The sequence below is a fragment of the Varroa destructor genome, unplaced genomic scaffold, assembly GCF_002443255.2.
Source record: "Varroa destructor unplaced genomic scaffold, Vdes_3.0 BEIS01000002.1, whole genome shotgun sequence".
Lineage (NCBI taxonomy): Eukaryota > Metazoa > Arthropoda > Arachnida > Mesostigmata > Varroidae > Varroa > Varroa destructor.
The window spans coordinates 45,817,262-45,837,833 of record NW_019211455.1 but is presented as its reverse complement, the minus strand read 5'-3'; the positions used below and the strand labels follow the sequence as shown (position 1 = coordinate 45,837,833).

At 41.4% G+C, this 20,572-nt stretch overlaps 1 protein-coding gene and 1 long non-coding RNA gene across 2 annotated transcripts; both read right to left on the bottom strand.

Moving 5' to 3' along the window:
- Nucleotides 1-1,455: 1,455 nt before the first annotated feature.
- Nucleotides 1,456-7,150, bottom strand: LOC147757884 (uncharacterized). The gene is made up of 3 exons (XR_015319902.1): nucleotides 6,776-7,150; nucleotides 2,843-4,101; nucleotides 1,456-2,200 (listed from the first exon to the last, which is right to left on the bottom strand). It is a non-coding gene; the product is annotated as an uncharacterized LOC147757884 (long non-coding RNA).
- A 6,514-nt stretch (nucleotides 7,151-13,664) lies between these two features.
- On the bottom strand, nucleotides 13,665-17,103 carry LOC111244562 (transcription factor HES-1-B-like). The gene is made up of 2 exons (XM_022791792.2): nucleotides 15,974-17,103; nucleotides 13,665-15,601 (listed from the first exon to the last, which is right to left on the bottom strand). Exons 1-2 carry the CDS (start codon nucleotides 16,148-16,150, stop codon nucleotides 14,915-14,917), a joined length of 864 nt encoding a protein of 287 aa, XP_022647527.1. The 5' UTR covers nucleotides 16,151-17,103; the 3' UTR covers nucleotides 13,665-14,914.
- Nucleotides 17,104-20,572: the final 3,469 nt, after the last annotated feature.

Below are 20,572 nucleotides of genomic sequence, written 5' to 3'. Positions count from 1 at the left end.
TATATATATTTGCGATGAAATACACGCGTCTCTTTATTAACAGTGAGCGGATATTTCTGGGGGGTTCAACCTTGATGCATACGCTTAATTTACATGAATCATGTACTTGTATGTGCCCTTTGAAAACCAGACTTCTGAAGCAATGCTTAATAGCAATACTAGACGTGAAACTCGAAAGAAGTTATTTCCAGGAATCACGTAATACCTAGAAGTTCCATCGACACTAAAAACGAAATAAGCCTGGAAAGAATTAGATTACGTATTACGTACGTAGACTTGTATTTGCCTTACGAATTGTTCAAACAAAAGAAAAGATGTTTTCGTTATGTGAGTATGTACAACTCATGGATTTTAACTATTATTTTTCGAGTAGTTTCAGCATACATTTTCAGCAATATCAGCCAAAAACATTTTTTTTATTATCTGAACAGGCACGTAATGAAGATAACGAAAAAGTAGTAAGCCCAAATTTAAAAGTATTACTAAATATAATTACAAAAATACTAAATAGATGACATACTAGCCCTTAGATCCATATTCACTCAGAAGACACGAAGAAGAAATGAATGGGAGACCTAATAAATGTTATTTAAACAGCAGTGCGAAGTAATATGCTGGACCTTGCTCCATGCTAATTTACTGCTAATTATTGTAAAGATGAATAAGTTCCTGGTATACCTTCTTAACACTGATTGCTTTGGGAGTATTTAACACCTTTCGACCTAAACAAATAAATCTTTATTTTTTCGACTGCAAAATCTATTTAATGTGAGGTTCACTGAAGGTACTATCGAAAACTACCGCAATAACAAATAAGTAGATGAGCTGAAAACACTGACCATTAGAAGACATATCCACATTGACAAAAATAGGTTTAAAAACGTTAATATTATTATCCAAATCGGGCGCGAATGACTAATTGACTCGAATTCATGTCCAGTACAACCGTCCTGTAAGACCGTTGCCAACCTCCCTTGTTTTCCTGGCACAGCTGTTTCGTTGCAGCTTTTCAATCATTTTGTACTGAGTAAACTTACTACATTGTTCTAACCATTTAGTAACTTGCTACAATTCCCGTGGTACCCAATTTCAGTTATACAATTTTATTGTTTCAGTGATTTCTTTACCTTGATTTGCTTTTTTATAGTAATCTCTGTTATTTAGATGCTCCATTTAAGTGTTCTAGTCACTTCGTTGTCTTTGGAGCATATGCCCTGTTTCTTTTGATTCTCTTTGTTCATACATTCGCTTCGCATGCGTCCCTGTGTTACTTTACTTCGGCTATCTCATTAATTACCAGTTACGCTATTATCAAGGCTGCAGGTTCTCTCGTTTTCCAAGGCAAAACTAACCGAATATTAGCCCCGCTAGAAAACAGCCAGGTACTGCCAAGGCAGGAAGTATCGAATGGCAAAGAGAAAAACTGAACAGCTCTCACTTTTATATACCTCGCAAATACTGAGTTGCTGTCAAAATCGTTGCTCAAGAAAGTCATCTATCCGCCGTTTACATGTAACCCTAGGAGGAGTCCTTTTATGCTTTTTTGCAAAAAAAAAAAGTAGAATGGATATGTCGGTTTTTGTGTGTGCAATTGAGGTCTATATACAATATATCTATACACGATGATTCATTTTGTCAAGAATCCCAACAATTCTAGGTAATTGGTTCTCTTCGATAAATTACAAGACACTGAGTATACGTACGTTATCTGCGACCGTGCAATCAATAGGCTGATTTTGACTTGAGATCATCAACATCACGAATTTCATTCTATTAGTGACCTGTCAGAACCATTCCTCTACGATCATTTTGACTAGGCCATTAATCGACGTTTCCATCTACTTCGAGATTTTAAATGCATTTTTACAACGGAACCCGTGAACGATAGTTAACTGTAGTTATCTGGTGACAATACCAACATGGCCATCGCGCATTTTAACTTTTTCACTTCCTCTCTCGCTCGCTCGCTCGCGTCCTTGTGTTTGTTTATTGCGCAGAGTTACCTCAGTGAGGTTTCCCAGTGCATATTCCTCTACCAAGGATGAGTACCAGACTAAAAGCATACAGCAGCCGCGTGGGACGTGGGACTGTCTACGGACAAATGGGCAGCCACGAAGCACGGCCAGCTCCTGCAGCTGTCTTCACAAAGAGGTCTTGGCTGAGAAGATGATGAGCAGTCGGTGGCATTCTAGAAGTAGATCTGTAATGCCGATCCAGAAGCGTTCATTAACACCAATGAGTGCCGGCATCCTGAGAAAAATCAGGAATAGTGTGAATGTGGGAAAAAAGGAATGGACGATGGGGTATCAGTGCAGCAAAACCATCATCTGTAGGCTAAAGGGTCTGCCTGCGTAACCACGTTCTCAATGCTCGAACTTGTCTGCTTGCATTGAAGCTAGGCACTAAATCCCATAATGGGTTAGAGGAAGTGTACGTGTGTGCGGTACGTCGAAGCGAAAGGGCTTGGTGTCAAAGTGCTTAAATCTGTAATTTTCTCGATTTTTATCTATGTTTCAACAGTACTTTGCGAAATTCGTGCAAAAGGCTAAATCGGTTTGAGTTAATACTGCGAAACAGTATTACCCATTAACGTTTGATCGTTCTCAGCGTTCGGCTCGATTAGAGGTGTGACGCCTCTTTGTTACAATTAATGAGATGAACGTCGATTCATAGTTAGCTGAACATTAGAACAAATCTGTTTGTCTTTTTGATTGCCTCTCTGATTACGCATTGTAGACCGTTTGTCGTTTTAGGCAGTGCTATTAAAATCGTACCTAAGTGAACGCGTGACGTTAGTATAGTTAAAAAAAAAAACTGTACCGGAGTTTAAATTGTACATTACCTTCACACAGGTGATAGGTTTTCATGGAAAGTTCCTTACGCGTTCGAGCACTTATTTCGTCGTTAAGGTCCCATTTTCTTTACGTCAAATGAACACGGCGTATAGTCACTATGCTGCAGATGCTTCATGGAAAATAATGCAAACCGAGTTGACCTTGGTCGTGATCTGCATTCATCTCTTTAAGCTTAATATCTTCGCCAGCCTTCAACTGATAACCTCGGTTTTTCTCTCTTATCCTCGCCACAAAGTTTTTGTATACAAATGTACCGTTCTCATACACATTCTAGACAGGTTTCATGTGTCTTCTTCACCGGACGCGCCCCGTTGAACTACTCCGACTTTTCGTGAGCCAAAACTACCTTTTTCTTTTCTTAGCCTTCACACTATTGCCCCTTCCAGATACAATCAGCGACGCCCCTTCAAAGTACGACATTACATGATCATCGCTTGGCCGTACCATTATGTCGCATTTAGAATTTTACAGTATCGTACAATTTCCATGGGCACACCACTTTTTTTGAAGCATCAACTATCGAAACCTCCATCACACGTCAAATATAAAAAATATATCGTTTGCCGCCCACTACCTTTGAACCTTCACGCGTTATCGCTGCGAACACAGGAACAACAGCAAGATCACGACAAAGCTTTTGCCTCAGTCGACTTGGGCTTGACGCGCGACTCGTGGCCTCGCAACTCGACGCATTCCGTCAGACTTTGTCATGGCGGATACACTAAAACAAGGGGCGGCCTTTTCTTAAATATATCTTCTTTTTATGAGTCTCTCCCTTCTTTTATGTTTTTCCTCTTCTCTTTTCTTTAAAGCAAATATGCATGGTGCGTGTTTGCGTAGGCAGTCCTTTCTACGGTGCCTTCATCATCACCGCGACGCACAAGCGTTAGATCTTTATCGGAACTGGTACTTCAACCGCAACATTTTCACCGCATGACAGGCCCCATGGCGGCCTGGTTTGTGCTCTCTCAGGGAATTTCATAAGCCCTTACCGCGTCTCTGTTCGAACTTCGCAGTAGAGACTTGCATGGTAACGTCCATTGTCGTGATAGTTCTGGCTCTTGACAATAATGTTATCGCGAGCGCAAGGACATAAAATTGACGTTGTAGTCCTCCTCGAGACTCTTCCTCGGTTACTTTGAGCTGTATTTTCGCCTCGTCTGTGCATCCGCACTTTCCAGCCTCTCAGTTCATTATGTGAATGGGGCATACATTAACGGTGTAGCTCGCGCCAGTGCCTGAAACGCTTTTGTGGGTTGGCAAGAATTTGAGAAATTTTGAGTGCATTGGGTGGTGCGCTATTTGAACCTACGCGAGAAGGACAAACAACCGGAAGGCTGCTTCTAGCGGTGGTCGAAAGGTGTTAGAGTGGCCAGACAGTTCGTGAAGTTTTTTGTGACCAAATAGAAGAAAGACTAAAAAAATTCATCTAGACACAATAAGTATAAGCAAAACGAGGAAGTTAGAAGGCTTGGCGTACGTCGCAGGGCCAGTGTACGCGCGCCCAATGGAAAGTAAAAAAAAATAGAAAATGCGCTGCTACCACTGGGTTGAAAGTGCTAAGCAGTGTAAAAACATGCATCCGTCTCACTATCTTTAAGCCACGCCTTATTTGCTGTTAAAGTAAAAACATTATATATCAAAGGAGAGTTGAGGAGCTCAACATTAGTCACGACACGTAGGAGCGTTGAGAGTCCTTTGAAGCATAAGAAATTAATACATATCTTCTATTTTTCATCCTCGTGTTAAAAAAAACTAAAACTCACCGATATTAAAATTTCTTCAGATGAGAACAGCCTCATTCTAATGAATTTTGTATCTAAGTGGCCCGAATATGAGGGTTATCTTGCCAGTAACCTGTCTACTGCTGACGTTTGGTATTTTTTACTTGCGCTCTATTTGTGTATGTGTAATACGCATCAATTTTCTACAGCATTAAGCCTCATATTAAGCGTAATCTCAATTAGCGCAAGGTTACCGTCAAACAAATTTTTTAACTTACGGAAAGATACTTACAACTAAAGTAAACAGAAGTCCAACTGATAACCTCTAAGAACTTTTTGTTTTTAGAGAAAAGCATAATTAACGAAGGACTGTTTCTAGAAGTGTCTAGATACCTACAAGTACTTGGAGAGAACAAGTAAAACTTTCACAAGCATTACTTAATCGAAACGACTGGAAGGAAGGCCAGGAGTACATCAGGTGAAGCATGTCCACCCCAGGGGCGAAGTGTATGCATACTGGCAGATTTGGTATTGATTGGGTTCAAACCCAGACACGATGGCGAAACTATAAAATGGAAATAAGACAGTAGCGGACCATCACAGCGGCTGGTAATATTATTTCTAGCACAACATGAGCAAATCTAAAGCAACTTGAATGGTATCTTTTAAAAGTGTATGATTAACCGCCAAAAGACCCCAGATCAGCGAGGGCGACTGGGTTCGCCAAATGAACTTGCTAAATGGCTTCTATAAGATCAGCTGTGCTGGCGATGCACAAAAGCTAATTTTTCGACACTTCCAATAATGGATGGTCAGAATATTGACGTGCTTCACATTGTTATATGGTATGATCGAAATAAAATATTACTCGATAGTCTGATCTGTTCAGAAATTGCTGCAATCCGCATCCGTCACAGGTCATTGACAGCGTCCCTTTTTTTTGCGCAGTGCGTTAAAAGTTGTACATTAATGTAGAATACCTATGCTCAAGCCAGGGACTATCCAGGGGTGTGGTATGTATTTGGGGTTTCATCGGCGCCTCTTCTTTGTATCCCCAGACTTTGGCAACGGGCCTCGTTGAGTTAACAGATCTTCTACCTCTTTAATTTTATTTATCTACCCAGTAATTTGAATTGCTATTATCGTACGAGAAGGTTTTTGTTGCATCTTTAGCTTGAACTACACAGAGGCAGCCTTTAGCAGGTAATTGCTGAGCTCATTTGAAATAAGTAAGTTTCACTATATTGAATCAAAGTCGATAACACCTTTATTTACACAAGGGGTGTGTCGCACAGCAGAATGGCACCAAATAGAATATACTAATTCACAAGAAATAGAGGTGTGTCATACATTCTGTACGCCATTCACGCAGAGCTAGTATTCGCGACTTCTGAAGCAAAGTGTATTTGCCTATAACTTGGGTATGGGCAATCACTATTGAAGGTTTTTTTATTTTTGGCCAAAATCCTGTTTTGAGCTTCGCTCTTATGTAAGCAGCTGAAGGCCTTTCGAACTCCCGAGCGCAATCGCTGGCGCATTGCAATATTGGAAAAAATAGCTAGAGGACAAAAAATTCTGATCAGACCGAGCGCATGTGTCCCCATGATAGCTTCCTGAATGACGCATTTGCCTGCTAATTTTTAGGACACATTGTGGGTCTAAGTTTAAACCCTAAAAAAGACATATTTCATCTCATGTTCGGAGCTAGCTGTCTGATGGAATGCCTAACGGCGATACCGTACGTAAAACTCGAAACATAGAGGCTGAACATATATACATATATATACATACACATATATATGTTCTAACAATGATTCCGTAACAACGCTAGTGACAGAGTGTTTAAAATTAACGTTGACTCTTCATAATCGGGAAAATTCGGTCTTAAAAAATTGCAGACGCATGATTAATACCCAGTTTTAAGTATACCATCCGAAGCGAATTGCACTTATAGCAAAGTCGATCATTGCTCTGGGAATAAAACATCCTGTTGTATTCTGAATAATCACAACATAACCAAAGCAAGTAACGCAACTATGACGCATAGGAATAGGGGGCCGAAAAAAAATCTGCGCATCTTATACGGCCTTAGTGTCTTTTCGGATCTCGCAATTAGCAATTTTGATCCGGGAATCCAACCTTGTATGAATCTATGGAACTTAACCGAACAACCCATTTGTAAATGACAATGTTTACCGATGCCGATGCTTCAAGCAAACGTTTATGAAGGTGGTCGCTGCTGGCGCGTCACTTCCCGTTAGGTATGTACGTAGGTGATATCTTTTAGTTCCGGCAGTTGATTGTTTCCGGCAAAAAACGAGTTGTGACCACGCCAGGATTCGAACCTAGGTCACCACGTGTACTAACTTCACTAGGTACCCTTACCCTTACAGTCTATTACCGTTGCATGGTTTAGCACCGGAAGGATTTAGCCAAAACAACACCTAACCGATGGTGTAAGTAGTAAGCGGTCGAAATAGATAGGCGCCAAATTTGAAACAGCGCGGACAATGTAATAATAAGTCAGGAAATGAATCAATATAATAACCTATAAAATTAATTTATCCACAAATCAAGACCAAGTTTTAGAATAGATTACCCGGGAAATATTCTAGGAAGTTTCTTTAAATATGAATATATTTGCCAAATTGATCTTAATAATTTTAAATACATTTCATAGTATATTATCGACGAGCGCAGAACGAGTTGAACAATCTGTGGTGGTATATCTACGGAAAGTTGGGTGTGTACAGTGAGAGTTAGGAAATTATTTAAAAAAATCTACATAGTGTTTCTTTACTACACATGTGCAAAATAATATATACTATTGGCTATCAATAACCTCCAATAGATGACTTAGAAATTATATAAAATTTTGTTTAGACACTAGGTCTACGCATAATATTTGTTCTACGTTATGTTCTAGTAACCATTCGGCGAAAACTCGAGGTTCCCGTCTCTAGGAATAATGCTACTGCTAATAGCAACCCACCAACTAATGCAATCCAGCATACAGCAATCGAGGGCTGCTCCAACGTTGGATAGGTTTGGAGTCGCCGTAGAATATAATAAAAAGGTCTAGGCGGCATTTTTCATTTTGCATTGACTAGACTGTTAGCTGCATGGCTGGACCTTGTGCAGTTGATCGAAAATCGACCGTTATCTTGCGAGCATACGGACGAACCAAGGATCCGTTTGAAATATTCAGATATGAAAATCTACGGAACACTTCTGTCCAGTATTCCGACAAGGGCTTTATTGAAAAATATTAAATGATAGCTGCACTGCAACGATGATTATATATCGAACAGGCAAACTGTTTTTTTTCTAGACCTCAACGTCAATGCCCTCCCTAAAGGTCTGTTATCCACCGAACGACATTTAACATTTATTATTTAACAACGACTATATTGTAGATAGGGGATTTAACAATTCTCACACTGCTTGGCCGTAATCCTATATGGAGTTGATACATGAGTCATTTCAAAAAGGTCGTTGGGAATTCCATGTGCAAATTGAACCTGGAAGTCCATTCACCTTTCCACTATCGCAAACACACAGAACTCCAGCTGTTTAACCTATACATTATGCAAGCAAATATATAATTCTTCCATTCTTATTTTTTGGAAAAGCGAAAAAAAAAATACATTAACGCATACAGCTGGACCCGAATAATGCAATGCTGATTAAATCCGTATAAGTGGACCTGATCCCGCGGTAACTAATGCCAAGTAACGCATTCTGTTCCTTAAGGTAACCTATGATTATCTTTACCATCTGTCTATTTGTCATGCTCATATGGTTTATGCCGTGAGGAAACGAGCTAGAATCGAATGGAATCGACCAGTCAGCTATCACTCATAAAAGGGCCAGGCCCGAGGGTGATTTTACGACTCCGCTAATACTAACAGGAAAAACAGCAACACCTAGTTAATAATTTAACATTAATTAATTATTAATAATTGCTAATAATCAGTGAAGTGCAGTGTAGCAAGGTCACTAAAACAGGTGTAAGTTTCGCCCGTCGTAAAACAATGGGTCCGTTGCCGGCGAAATGTCCTAACGCTACCAAAAGGCCGCGCAACCGTCTGACAAGCAGGATTTGAATGAAGATCCAATAGGCCATAAGCGATATCGTATTCGACGGCATCATCGACGCCTGAAGGGCGGTTACGTTTGCAACAGACTCAACCAGTTTCGTTCACCTAGACAAATCCAAATGGCCGACCGACATCTAATCCAGCCTGTTGATTCGTTTGAGCTGTACTTTTATGCAGTCTACGATTATTTAGCATGGATAGCTCGAGAAAATCGAGCAGCACGGGTTGCAGTCAACTGGTATCTCGCACGCCTAGGCAGAGTTCTGAGAGAAACTGGCCCCGAGATGTTAAGCCACACTATGGCAACACTAGTGATGTTCAACGACTTCGTGAACTCGATTCAGATTGAACTGGTAACAGAACACTGCCAAGCAGAGGTGCAATTCGAAACCTATACCCCACTAACTTTTAAATCCGGCGTTGCGTATGTTATACCCACCTGGTCATGGTATAAGGGTCTGCCCAGAGAGATTCGCATAAAAACCCACCCGATCTATAAAAATTTACCGTACATCGTTAGAACTAGAGATGTGGAAGCCCGTGAGGAATTGGGGTGGCACCTTTACCGCGTGCAAATGGGTTATCCAGACACTACTCTGTATTTCCGCGTCAAGTGGTGTGGTTTTAATGAGCATTTCCAGAACGCACTACTTAGGGCAATTCAGCAGCGATTAGAAGGCGATCATCTTCATTTAGAGGCCAGACTTAACGTTGAGATCTTAGCCCTGCTTACGAATATCAACCCGTCGAGAAATAGTTGAGGCCAAAACGCACGATGACGGTAACATAGCCCCTAAAAGGCTGCTTGGCAAGAGTTAGGACACTTTAAACCGGGGAACTGCCGAGACGCGGGTAAATGACTGCGAGTGGGCCCAATATTAATCTTTAATCTCTGTGCGTATCACATCGAAAATAAAAGGCAACATTTCGATCTATTCTGAATACCCCCTTGAGATACCTATTGGGGTTGAAACTCGGGAGTGAGCACCGTAGTGGCTATCAGTCGGTCCTGACGCGTTATTGTGATTTGGGTACACTTATCGTCCTTTGGTGAGTGCTTTTCGGTGATAGATATATCTGCTTGTTATTTTCTCACAAAATCAACATTTGCTGATAAAAAAAACAGCAGTGGTTTCTGGTCCACGACGATTACCAGAGCATTAGAATAGCCTCTTCCAGCAACACAATTTGTATCCAATCGAGGCAACTTTAAAATAATTAACTAGTTACTTACCTCGGGGGATTGACATGGGCCATCTTTAGTATGTTTGAATCGGATTAAATCGTGCAGTCACTGCTGTAAAATCAGTGCTGTGGTAATTCAACGACCTCTAAGTCGTCAAATTCAAACAAAAAAATAGCCGTTATTTAATTTAGGCTCGTAGGTCAGAACCACTAAAAAAATATTGAACACGATTTTTGTTAGACGAGTGTCCGACTGCCACCTAATTCATTCTACCGCACTATTGGACAGTAGATGAACAGCTTATTGATGAAAATAAAAATGTTCTGCTTCGTAAACATGACACAGACTTGCCTGTTAAAGTATAATAGAATGCAGGTAGTATTTACTGAACTAGGTTACAAACTAGGTCAACCTCTGTTCGTTTGGCATTTATATATTTTGTTTACGATTCACTTTACATTGTTAGAGAATAACAGAGCAATTAATGTTGTTGTATGTCGCAGCTCACTGTGAATATTTTCGGAATGACTGCTGATTTGTAACAAAGGGGTTTACTTACTCCCTGACACTAGTGTCCAACTTAAATATACTTGAGGCTTGGGTGATTTTTGATTTTTCCGTTTACAGTATACTTATTTGAACTTTACTTTAGCAAGTGAAGTGTGTCAACGGTTCGGCTGCAGATGTCAGTATGGTTTCCAATATACGACATCGTCAGTTGGACATAATGAATAGGTGGAACCGCAGAATGAGCGCTTTACTAAGAAACTCATAGGTAAGATCTGACAGAATTTCGGTTGTGTTAAATGAGGATGTGTCTTGTCTTTCGGTGAGTGGTTCTCAGAATTTTCGTTCCCGGTTTACATTCAAGCACCGTCTCTCGTTCCGCTCTTTCTATTTATTTGAATTTCAAACGCCATATCCGCCGTTGCGTGTTTAAAAAACCTCGAACTAAGTAAAAAAAGAAGAACAAATAGGATAACATACGGTAGGATGATCACTATTTTTAGGGTACCTCGGAGCGGTAAGCTATACCCCGTCATCAACGTAGCTCATCTGACTGCCAAGGGTGGAGATGAAAAATGAATGATTACGACGACGTCAGCTAAGAAATATACGAAACTAGTTGTGCTTTCCATTATAGAGGCGAAGATAGGCTCCCAATACAAGTGTAAATGCATCATTTAAGCTCTTACATTAATGAGCATACAATGCATGAAACGCAATTGTCTTACCGGTACCTATCTCTGCTGACGACAAGCGCGTTAGATTTTCAGATAGAACAGTTCATGCCCCCAGACCATATCTGCAAGCTGCCACGGACGATCTGCGAACGTGCGTGCTGCAGAAGAGAAACTGGAACGCAAAACTTAAAAATTTTAACACAGATAATAACGTTTTGAACGCAGTACGAATATTGTGTTAGAAATGAATGAGCTTAGAATAGCTCTTGAGTACTGATGAGTCGATTTTACGTGTGACGCGGCTGCGAGTGTTTGAGGAAATGGGTTTGGCGCGTTTTTTCAAAACGCCGGGGACTATTGGTAGAGGTTAAGAAAGTTTTTAGAGGAATAGTTCTTCAAGGTATCTCACATCTTGACGGATCGTCAGAAGTAACGCAATGGTTCTGCTTAATATCTATTTTAGTACTGGCTACGGGTTACTGCAAAAAACAGCGGTGTGTCAACACAGTTTCTAGAGTTATACTGTGACAAAGCGTTCATTCAAAGCTTTAATTGTCGGTTAACTTTTGCAATAATTTATTTGTATATGTAGTTGCCTTTAGGCTAGCATTAATTGGTAACTCATTTAGCGAGTACCAGGGTTGGATAGAGAGTGGCTCATATAAACATAAAATTTTTCGTAATTTATTTTCAAGTGGAACCTTTTATGTGCCAGAAGTGTCATTCCTGGTAATTATGAACATCTATTCACTTCGATTAGAGCTTCTATTTGGGACCTGAGACTAGTAATTTTCAAAATATTTTTTAGCCCATAAATAGCGATTATGAGTAATCGCTCGTCAAGTAATATTAACAGGTATTAACTCGGTAAAGTGTCGCTCAAATGCGCTGTGTACGAGGGACTCCAGCGGAATTAAATGTCAAGATGATTTCTAGAGTCCCTAAAATGTAAAAGGAAAAAGTAGCCAAAAAGTCCACAAATTCACTAAGACTAATCGTTGAAGTTAGTTGAACGACCTAATCGGCAATAGATACCAATGTTTTCTCGAAGGCCGTTGTTTCTGCATCTGGACGTATTAAAAATAACTTTTTGAGCCGTTCTTATAGATTTTCATCTCTCCAGGTTTAAGGGTTTTTCAGTTTGATTAATAGAGCCCTTTCTCGGATTTTTCAGAGGCCACATAAAAATTGGCAATAACGTGGACCGTTAATGACCAACGTGAAGAGACTGGGTATAGCCGATCTTCGCTCAAACTTCGAAATCGACGCTTTGTTGATCGCTATGACGAAGCTGTGTCGGAAAAAACTGACTTTCGTCTGGTACTAGAAGTAGCCAATGAATGCATGGCCGTTACTGCGCACGTAACAGACGCAGTTTCTCCGAATTTGAACGCATAGCCCTATATAGACATAACCGGCTAGTAATCTTTCGATGTTAAATTTTCTTCAACGCCAAAAAGAGGTCCATTTAATGTAACCTAACTGTATAAATCCCCGTACAACATTTCTAATGATTTTAATGAAATCTTTTGTATCAACTACTAAAGCTGTGTGTTCCCTATTCAAGCTCAGAGTCAACGCTTTTCGGAAACCTTCTATCTACATGGCTAGACTGACCGAAAAAGTGTTTAATTTCCGACAAACATGACCGTACCATCGGGACTGTCCATCTTGGTCTATGTGTCAGGACTTCGTGTCCAAAGCTAGACCAGACTTGAAAGCAGTTGCGCAGCGTTCAAATTCAACCTTCGCTTAATTTTCATCTTATTAATTAGTACATTCCTGGTTATGGATGGGCAGCGGACAATATTTCTGCATAAACCTATAGCCAAATGATGCATCTGTATACTAGATATTTGTTTCTGATGCCTAGTTTAGGCTTTTGCTTTGTGAAAATCCGCCGAAACGGCAAGCCGTCAAAGGCTTCCTGAAACTGTGTGTGACAGTGGACTAAGCAGCGGTGCTTTTGTATGCAGTATCTCTATAGCTACTTTTCTGTGAAAAATTATGCTCTATTCGATAGGAGCCAATGACTTTACTGTAGGATGTAAGGACAGTGAATCGAAAAGCCGGCTGACTGAAAATTTGAGGGAAGAGGTTTGGAATATTTTGTCTACAATTAGACGTGCTTTAATTTTTTTTTCTTTAACGCTAAACGTCTATGTTGAAGCACACTTATCCAGGTTTATAATGTTGCAGTCAAAAATTTCACAACCAGAATAGATTATAGTGCCTGTCTAAAATTAAATCTATCCAAGTAAAATTCTCAGTGTAAATCTAGTATATGACACAAAATGTTTGATAGAACCTCTAACAAATGCCACATGTCACAAAGTACAAGAAGCCGTTTAAGTAGTTGATCTACGTCAAGTGTTTTCGCTTTGACGTTGGATGCCTCTAATGTAAAAGCTGGGTCTTAAAAATTCATAAGTCCCTAAATAAGTATGCTGGCTTACATGTTTACCATCATACGCAACCTAGGCTAACTCATTTAATTAATTAATAACACATTATTATTTAGCTCTGTTTAGAAAACATCTAGCGCGTAAAAATTTCCGCATCCAACCTACCACAGTATTTCCTAATAAGCACCGTAGAAAAATTATTACTAAAGCTGAAATATACTATATATTTATTTATAATTTGTAATGTACAAAATATACACACATATAAATATGTAGAAAAATATATTTGTTTCGCTTACTTAATCTATTCGTGTGTGTATACGTACATCGCTTCAAAAAGTATCCATATGTAAATAAATCCATTTGAGCTATAAGTTAAATATCACAGTGCACTGACTAAGGGTGGGTGTTGCTGAATTGATTGCGCAATCTCTCATAGCCAAAGCCATCCAGCCTTGCCGTGCGGTTGAGCAAGTTAAATAAGTATTTAATTTTCAATATTTAACTTCACTAATTTTAATGGTCAGACATTGACTTATTAGCTTGCTACATCTCTAATATCAAGGGGAGCGCTCCCACAATGGCGCACATCGGTAATAAAACCATGCACTCTAGCAACTCGTTGATTAGCAATGCAATACTGTCTAGTGTGGAGCGCCATTGGCGTCACAGTTTGTTTTTTTTTTTTAGTTTTTCCCTTTAGCAGTGCGACACAAAAGACATCTGCTATATTAAAGAAAGAAATTCGCATAAACGGACAGAATTCCTCTCAATAATAAATATCAGCCATTGTATCAAGAAATACGCGTAACAATATAAGTTCCAATCAAATATCAAGGCTTTCTCTGTAGGAATATGAAAAAGCAATGCAAAATTACGGGGTTTGTAGCACTTATTGGTCTGCTAATGACGCATGCGAGTAAGTTGTGGGTTGACGTGGACATCTAATGCGATAGGAAAACATTTGAAGTATTATGGGAAAATAAACTGAATTTTAGAGAAGATACCGAAAGTGTATAGTTGCCATTGTCTCTAGCATAATAGTTACTGCACAGCTATAATACCGACCGAAAAAGTAGGTAGAATTATTTTCTTCAATGGCTAGTTCGAAGAAGCTAGATTTCTTGAGCCCGTCTCAAGTAGCGGTAAATGCTATATCTTCATTCAATTCACATGTAATCTACTCATCTACATAGTATATACTATATACAAAATGCAGACACAAGTCTTCTCACGATAAAGCATAGATCGTCACAATGTTCTCATCACCATAGATGAGTCAGTTTCAACACGAAGCCCCTAAGCGATAGCAGGATTATCGCGGCAGGACCTTCGACAACAATGCCTCTGGGAACATGCTTGGCGTGTCCATCCACATTATCCACTACTGACAAGCCTCGAATCTATATAATGTTTTCTTGAAACCTAGCAGACGAAGCTTTCGAGGCTGCTGAGACAGTTTAATACGCGACTTCACTTCCCCATGGACGGTAGGGTTTTACTTCAGAGGTGGCGGAACAGGGCGGAATAAAGTATGGGTGATGGCTAGGCGCCGTCATCGGATGCATCATCTGGCCCATAGTGGCGCCCCCTGTCGGAGACGCTTGCGGAGGTGAAGACGCAAGAAAACGCGACGTCGGCGTAGGCGACGAATATGGCGCATAGGCACCCATGTCACCAGGTTGTGGTCCGCATCCCGGGTGAGGTGGAAGACTTGGTGATTCCGGGGGGTTCCAAGTTGCGTTAGGACTTGGCGGATTCTTTATTGTCGATGGCGTCGGTGTCGATGTTAAACTCGGCAACGGTGCATTCTCTCGCTGGTTACCGTAACACTGCAGATGTGACAACAGTCGAAGTCGTAGAGGGTCCTGAAGATCCATACCTTCGACGGCAACGAGGTAACGGGCAACCTCTGAGGCGCATTCCCTGAAGCCGACACGATGGTAGTCCATGGCAAATTTCTGAGGATCATTTGCAAGTGCACCAAGTCCTTTGGCTTCGAGTCCTCGGAGATGCTCGACAGTCATCTGGAGAATTTCGGCCTTTTCGAGTTTGGCCGAAGCTTGCTTCTCAAAAGCTGCGGGCACCAGACGGCGGAGTTCGTTGAGGCAGTTGTTGATGCGGTCCCGGCGTTTCTTCTCGATCGCCTATAAGATTACGAAATGAAACCGTGATGGGTCTACATTGTTAGACTAAAAGTATTGTGATACTTACTTACTACATGCAGTGTGCGCATGCTTGTAGAAAAAGTACCTGCAGTAGACTTGATTTAAAGCTGTTAAATATTGAATATACAGTTCATACATCTGTTTTTTTTTCAAAATTTGTTCTAATATATATCATTTGCATTATAGCAATATTGTGTGTTGATACCCAAAGCATATGCTCCCCAAGCAAAAATTCCGCCAATGCTCAGTGTCCACACGTAATCTAGTTCATACAAACGCATGTGCAAATATGTGTTCTAAAGGCAACCACTGTGCTTATTAGGCTTCCTATATACATTTAAAAAAGCTTACCCCCCGCTTGCGTTTCTTGGGGCCTTCCTTGGGCCCTGGTGGGGTTGCCCCCGCGGATGGCAAGATCGTCGCAGTTGGAGGCGCCACTACACCCATGACACCCATTGGATGCACTGGAGTCATCATACCCATTGTCTGCTGGCCTGTGGGCGCATAATATGGGCTCGAAGAAAACATTTCGAATTTTACGGTTTTTAGATTTAACGATAATACTGCTTAACACTGTCACTCATTAAACCTTTTTCGGTGACCGTTCCCAGTACGCTGTATTACCACCTGTTCATGTTCTTGCGAAATCACCTTCTCCACGAGAACAACAGCAATGAGCACGAGGTTTATTTGTTCTATACACAAACACTATCGAGTCCTAAGTACGCAAATGACTGAGTCCGACGAAACGTTTTCCGTAGATTCTCCTTTTCGTCACAACGAAATGAGCCTTTGCTACCGTGATAACAAACAGCAAAGTTAGACCAGCAGATATCATAACCATCACTGTTTTTACAACCAACACTAAAACTGATTAAGTACGCAACAGATCAGAACGTGGCGGAATTGAGCAAAGTGCGCCTGTACGCAACCTAAACGCAACTGACAAAAACAACAGTCGCTTTGTAATGCTGTCCACCAATGTTCAATCCAGATATGTGACCGGTCCACGTGTTTCACGACCTTCAGCCTTCAGCGTCCCGCACGCGTAAACGAATCGTGTCGCGACACACGAGCGTCGCGCCGTCGTCGCCAACTGAAATTGGTGATGTCGACAGATAGTACCGGCTGCGTGGATCTGCCTAGCTCTGTCAGTTCGTTTAGTAGAAGTCCTTCGGTTCGTACTTTTGCCTCCAGACGAGCTCGTCACGTGCGCAGTCCTCGCGAAGAGTGACACGTGCTGGCTTGCGCCGGTCATCTTAACCTCGTCGAGCGAGCCATCCGCTTAGAACAGCAGGCGTTCGGCGCACTTCGTGAAGTGTGCGAGGCGGAGCGCGCGCCAGCACTCTGAGGGAAAGGAGGAAATTACCGAGGGTGAGGGCGAATCACGTATTGAAACTGGTCTATCGTCCTGTTGTTGGTGTACTAGTGCGCTCGCTAAGCGTGTCGCTCTACACTCTTGTCTGTGTGCGCCTATGCCAAGACGCTGCTTAAACACTAGCGTAAACTTTAGGTTAAAACTAAGTTAAATTTGGCTAACCCAAGTTGGCCAAGCCTATATCACTATCGTCGCCCTTTATTTGCTGCACTCTCTCCGCTTAGTTCGCTGATCCGCTTAATCACTCTCAGTCGCAGTGATCTTTTTCTCTCTCACGTGATCAATGCTGCCGTACATACAGTAATCGGTTCGATCTTCTGGCCTGCGACTCACAGTCTGGTGTCTACGAACAGGCTCTCAGTTAATACTAGGCCACTCTCGACCACCGATCAGACCTGGACAGAGAGAGTGGTCGGTGTGTGGGAAATTTAAAGCTTTCATCGACCCGTTCTGGATAGGGTGGCACGAACTAGTGAAAGAACATTGAATCACAATTCAGATATTTTTAGGTAGTAAGTAACCCGTAGATCTGGTTAGATACATATGTGTATATTGTTTGTTCGCATGTACATGTATTGTAAGAGCTTGCACAGAAGCAATGTGAAGACGATTATCTCATTGCGTTTTTCTGTGTACTTAATTCCTGTATTCCATATCTAATCGCTAAGTCGTAAATAACATAATTGACAAATTCAACGGTACCTTGTGTCCTACACAGCTTATCGAAACAATACATTACATTAAAGATTTAAAAGTAATTGGTGACATCCAAGAGGAACGTCTTAAGTCATCAGACAATAATCATCGTCGTACTACTACTTTTATTTGTTTGCTTTTACAGTCGAACACGCGCGCGTCGCATTGCAAAACCCTCCTAGGCTACCCGCATCATACTCACTTCGTACTGTCCCTTTTTTGTAGCGTCACTGCCATAGCAATGTCCCAGAGTGCCATTCTCAGAGTGATGTAGTTGTACCATTCAGCTTATCAGCGCGTGTCCTTAAGTTTAGTCGGGGGTAGGCTGAACGTGCGGGCGACAACAACAGGACGAGAGCGAATTTTTCAAAGAAAAAATGAGAGAGTAAGGGTGTAGAAGTACCAGAACTGCGCAATATGTGATCCGTTGTGTTGTCCCATGTGTCGTCAGACCCCTTGGGGATATCCAGCGCGATCTTCTCTTTCGAATAGAAGCAAAAGGGGAGGGCTGGGGCTGGGGGGGGAGCGACCCCATCTGCCCCGCCAGTCACTCCAATAATCTGTAAGTCTTCGCCCTTCGTACACTGGCGGGCATTGGTGAGTCGACCCGTTAGTTCATTGGGTTTATGGGTTAGTGCTGGCAAACTAGCCCTTGCTTGTCCCTCGGACCCAATGTACCGTTAGATGTCGTCTCGAGTTAGTTCACACGGTCAGCAAAGGGACGAGAGCACGACGCTGTCTCGACGCGTGGGAACCGTGGGAATTGCCTTGTATAATCTAGCTGCGGCTGGTCTAGAGCTAAAGTTGCCTGGGCTACTTTCGGGGACCGACTGGACCTAGAATAAGAGTTCAATAGCAAATCACAAGGAAACTTCTAGAGGGCAGAGAGAAAATAGAAGGAGAACGCTGCGCGATTGCAACTGACGGGAACAAAGAACCGCTGGCGCAAATGGGAGTGGGTGGTGAGGCGCGTTCGCGGCGAGGTAAGAGAGGCTGCAGAGCTGATAGACTAACGTGGCTGAGGGATTGGGGGCTCCGTAAAGGTCGATATTGTCTACACAGCCTACGAGGGTAGGATAGCGTTGAAATCGAAGGACGTGGGGGCGAGAGATCCGAACACGGAGAGAACTTGCAATTGCGGGGTGGCCGACAATTGAAGAAAAGGAGAAATTAGCTGTTTGAAACAGACTTCCTAGAGGGTGCCCGTGGGAAAGGAAAATCTGTGCAGGAAGCTGAAGTAACACCAAATCATGATAGAGTTGCTTCCACTATTAAGGCTGATCAGATTATAGCGCCATAAAGATGAACAATACTATTATTTACAGTGACTCCATTATATTGTATCAGCAATGGTGGTAAATTTCTAGATGTACACCTAGCGACAGTACCAACTTTGGAACGTTTATTTACTTATTTACTGGCAATTTTTTTTTGGCAGACGGTCGAAGCAAAAATCAACTAAGATGTTAAATAGATTTCGCGTTGTGACGGAGAAGCACAGCGCAATCTGAGACACAGTGACATACATCGCACCTCTTTAATAATCACCTCTGAAGTAAAAGAAAAAGACTTGTCTATCCATCTTAAAACTGTGCACTATCCAAACAATAACTTTATAACGCCGCTTCTTAAGCAAAGCAAATGCATGTTCTCATTATAACTACTACTATTAATATTTGTTCCAGTAACTGAGGTATCTGGTTTTCGACGGCTGGCGGACGAAACCAATTTCCGCCTGTAACTCCGGTTCTCTAAATTCACCAGGAATAATTGCAAATAATGTGTATCTTCCGATGTATTTGCAGCCACAGCCGGAATTCGGCGTCACGAAAAATAATAATTATTTCTATGAAAGCTGAAATGAATTTACTTAGAATACTATTGGTCATGTATTACTTTCACCCTATACTATTTCCAGGGGAAAAACACGGTAATTGCTTGATAATTCCGGTAAAATTCGTTAGGCTATATAATGCGCTAAAACCCTACTTCCACGAGGCTTAATACTGTAGCCTTAACAGGCAAGTACTTCCGTGAGCTTTTCATTGTATTGTCAATAAAGTTGAAACTTCACATACATACTGATTGAATCGATTTTCACCTATCGTAAACAAGTTCCCGGCTGATTTATTTATGCTATAGGCTTCACATAAGACTAATAGGACACCTAAGTATCTTCCAATGGCGGCTAGTGTTGTTAAAGAGATACTTTTAGTTATCAGCGTAGAAATGGACCTGTCCAAAATGCCTTGTAATTAATGTATTACATACGTTAGTCTGGTGTACGTAATCCATTCATTCAGCTTCTGTAGCAGAAGCACAAATTGAAGTCCTATAACTACAGTACGGCTTTCCTATTTTAATTGAAATTTACATCCTCTATTTCATATCCACATTTCACGTGCTTTGCAAAAAGATCGAATGGTTTCTATTACTAAACATATTCAGCCCGGTACGTTAGCTTTAAAAAATTATATACGACCGTGCGATGTTAATTGCAACCCAATTACATAGGAAGTATGCAAGCTTTGATCGTACAGCTTACGCTAACAAAGCAACAAATATGCACAAAGATACCGGATTATATCAGCCATTTTCTTATTTAAACAATACAGCAAGGCCTATGCTTCTACCGCTGCACCCCCTCAAAAACCCGCAGCTAATCTGATTTGGTGGCCGGGTATGTAAATTTGATAGTAGTGTTTCAGCTAGCTGACTGGCACTCACTAGCGGCTATCCAGCCTTTTGGACCACGTCATGTCGCTGTGGCCACTTCGTATCATTTCCCACTGCTACTGACTATATTCATACGCTCCTTCCCCAAATAGATGCTCGCCCTGTCGCAGAGTACCTCGTTCTTCCCTGCCATATAGTTG

Coding starts and splice junctions, on each gene's coding strand:
- LOC111244562 (XM_022791792.2), bottom strand. CDS start 16,150: ATGTTTTCTTCGAGCCCATATTATGCGCCCACAGGCCAGCAGACAATG. Junction 15,602..15,973: donor CCAAGAAACGCAAGCGGGGG/GTAAGCTTTTTT, acceptor GTAATCTTATAG/GCGATCGAGAAGAAACGCCG.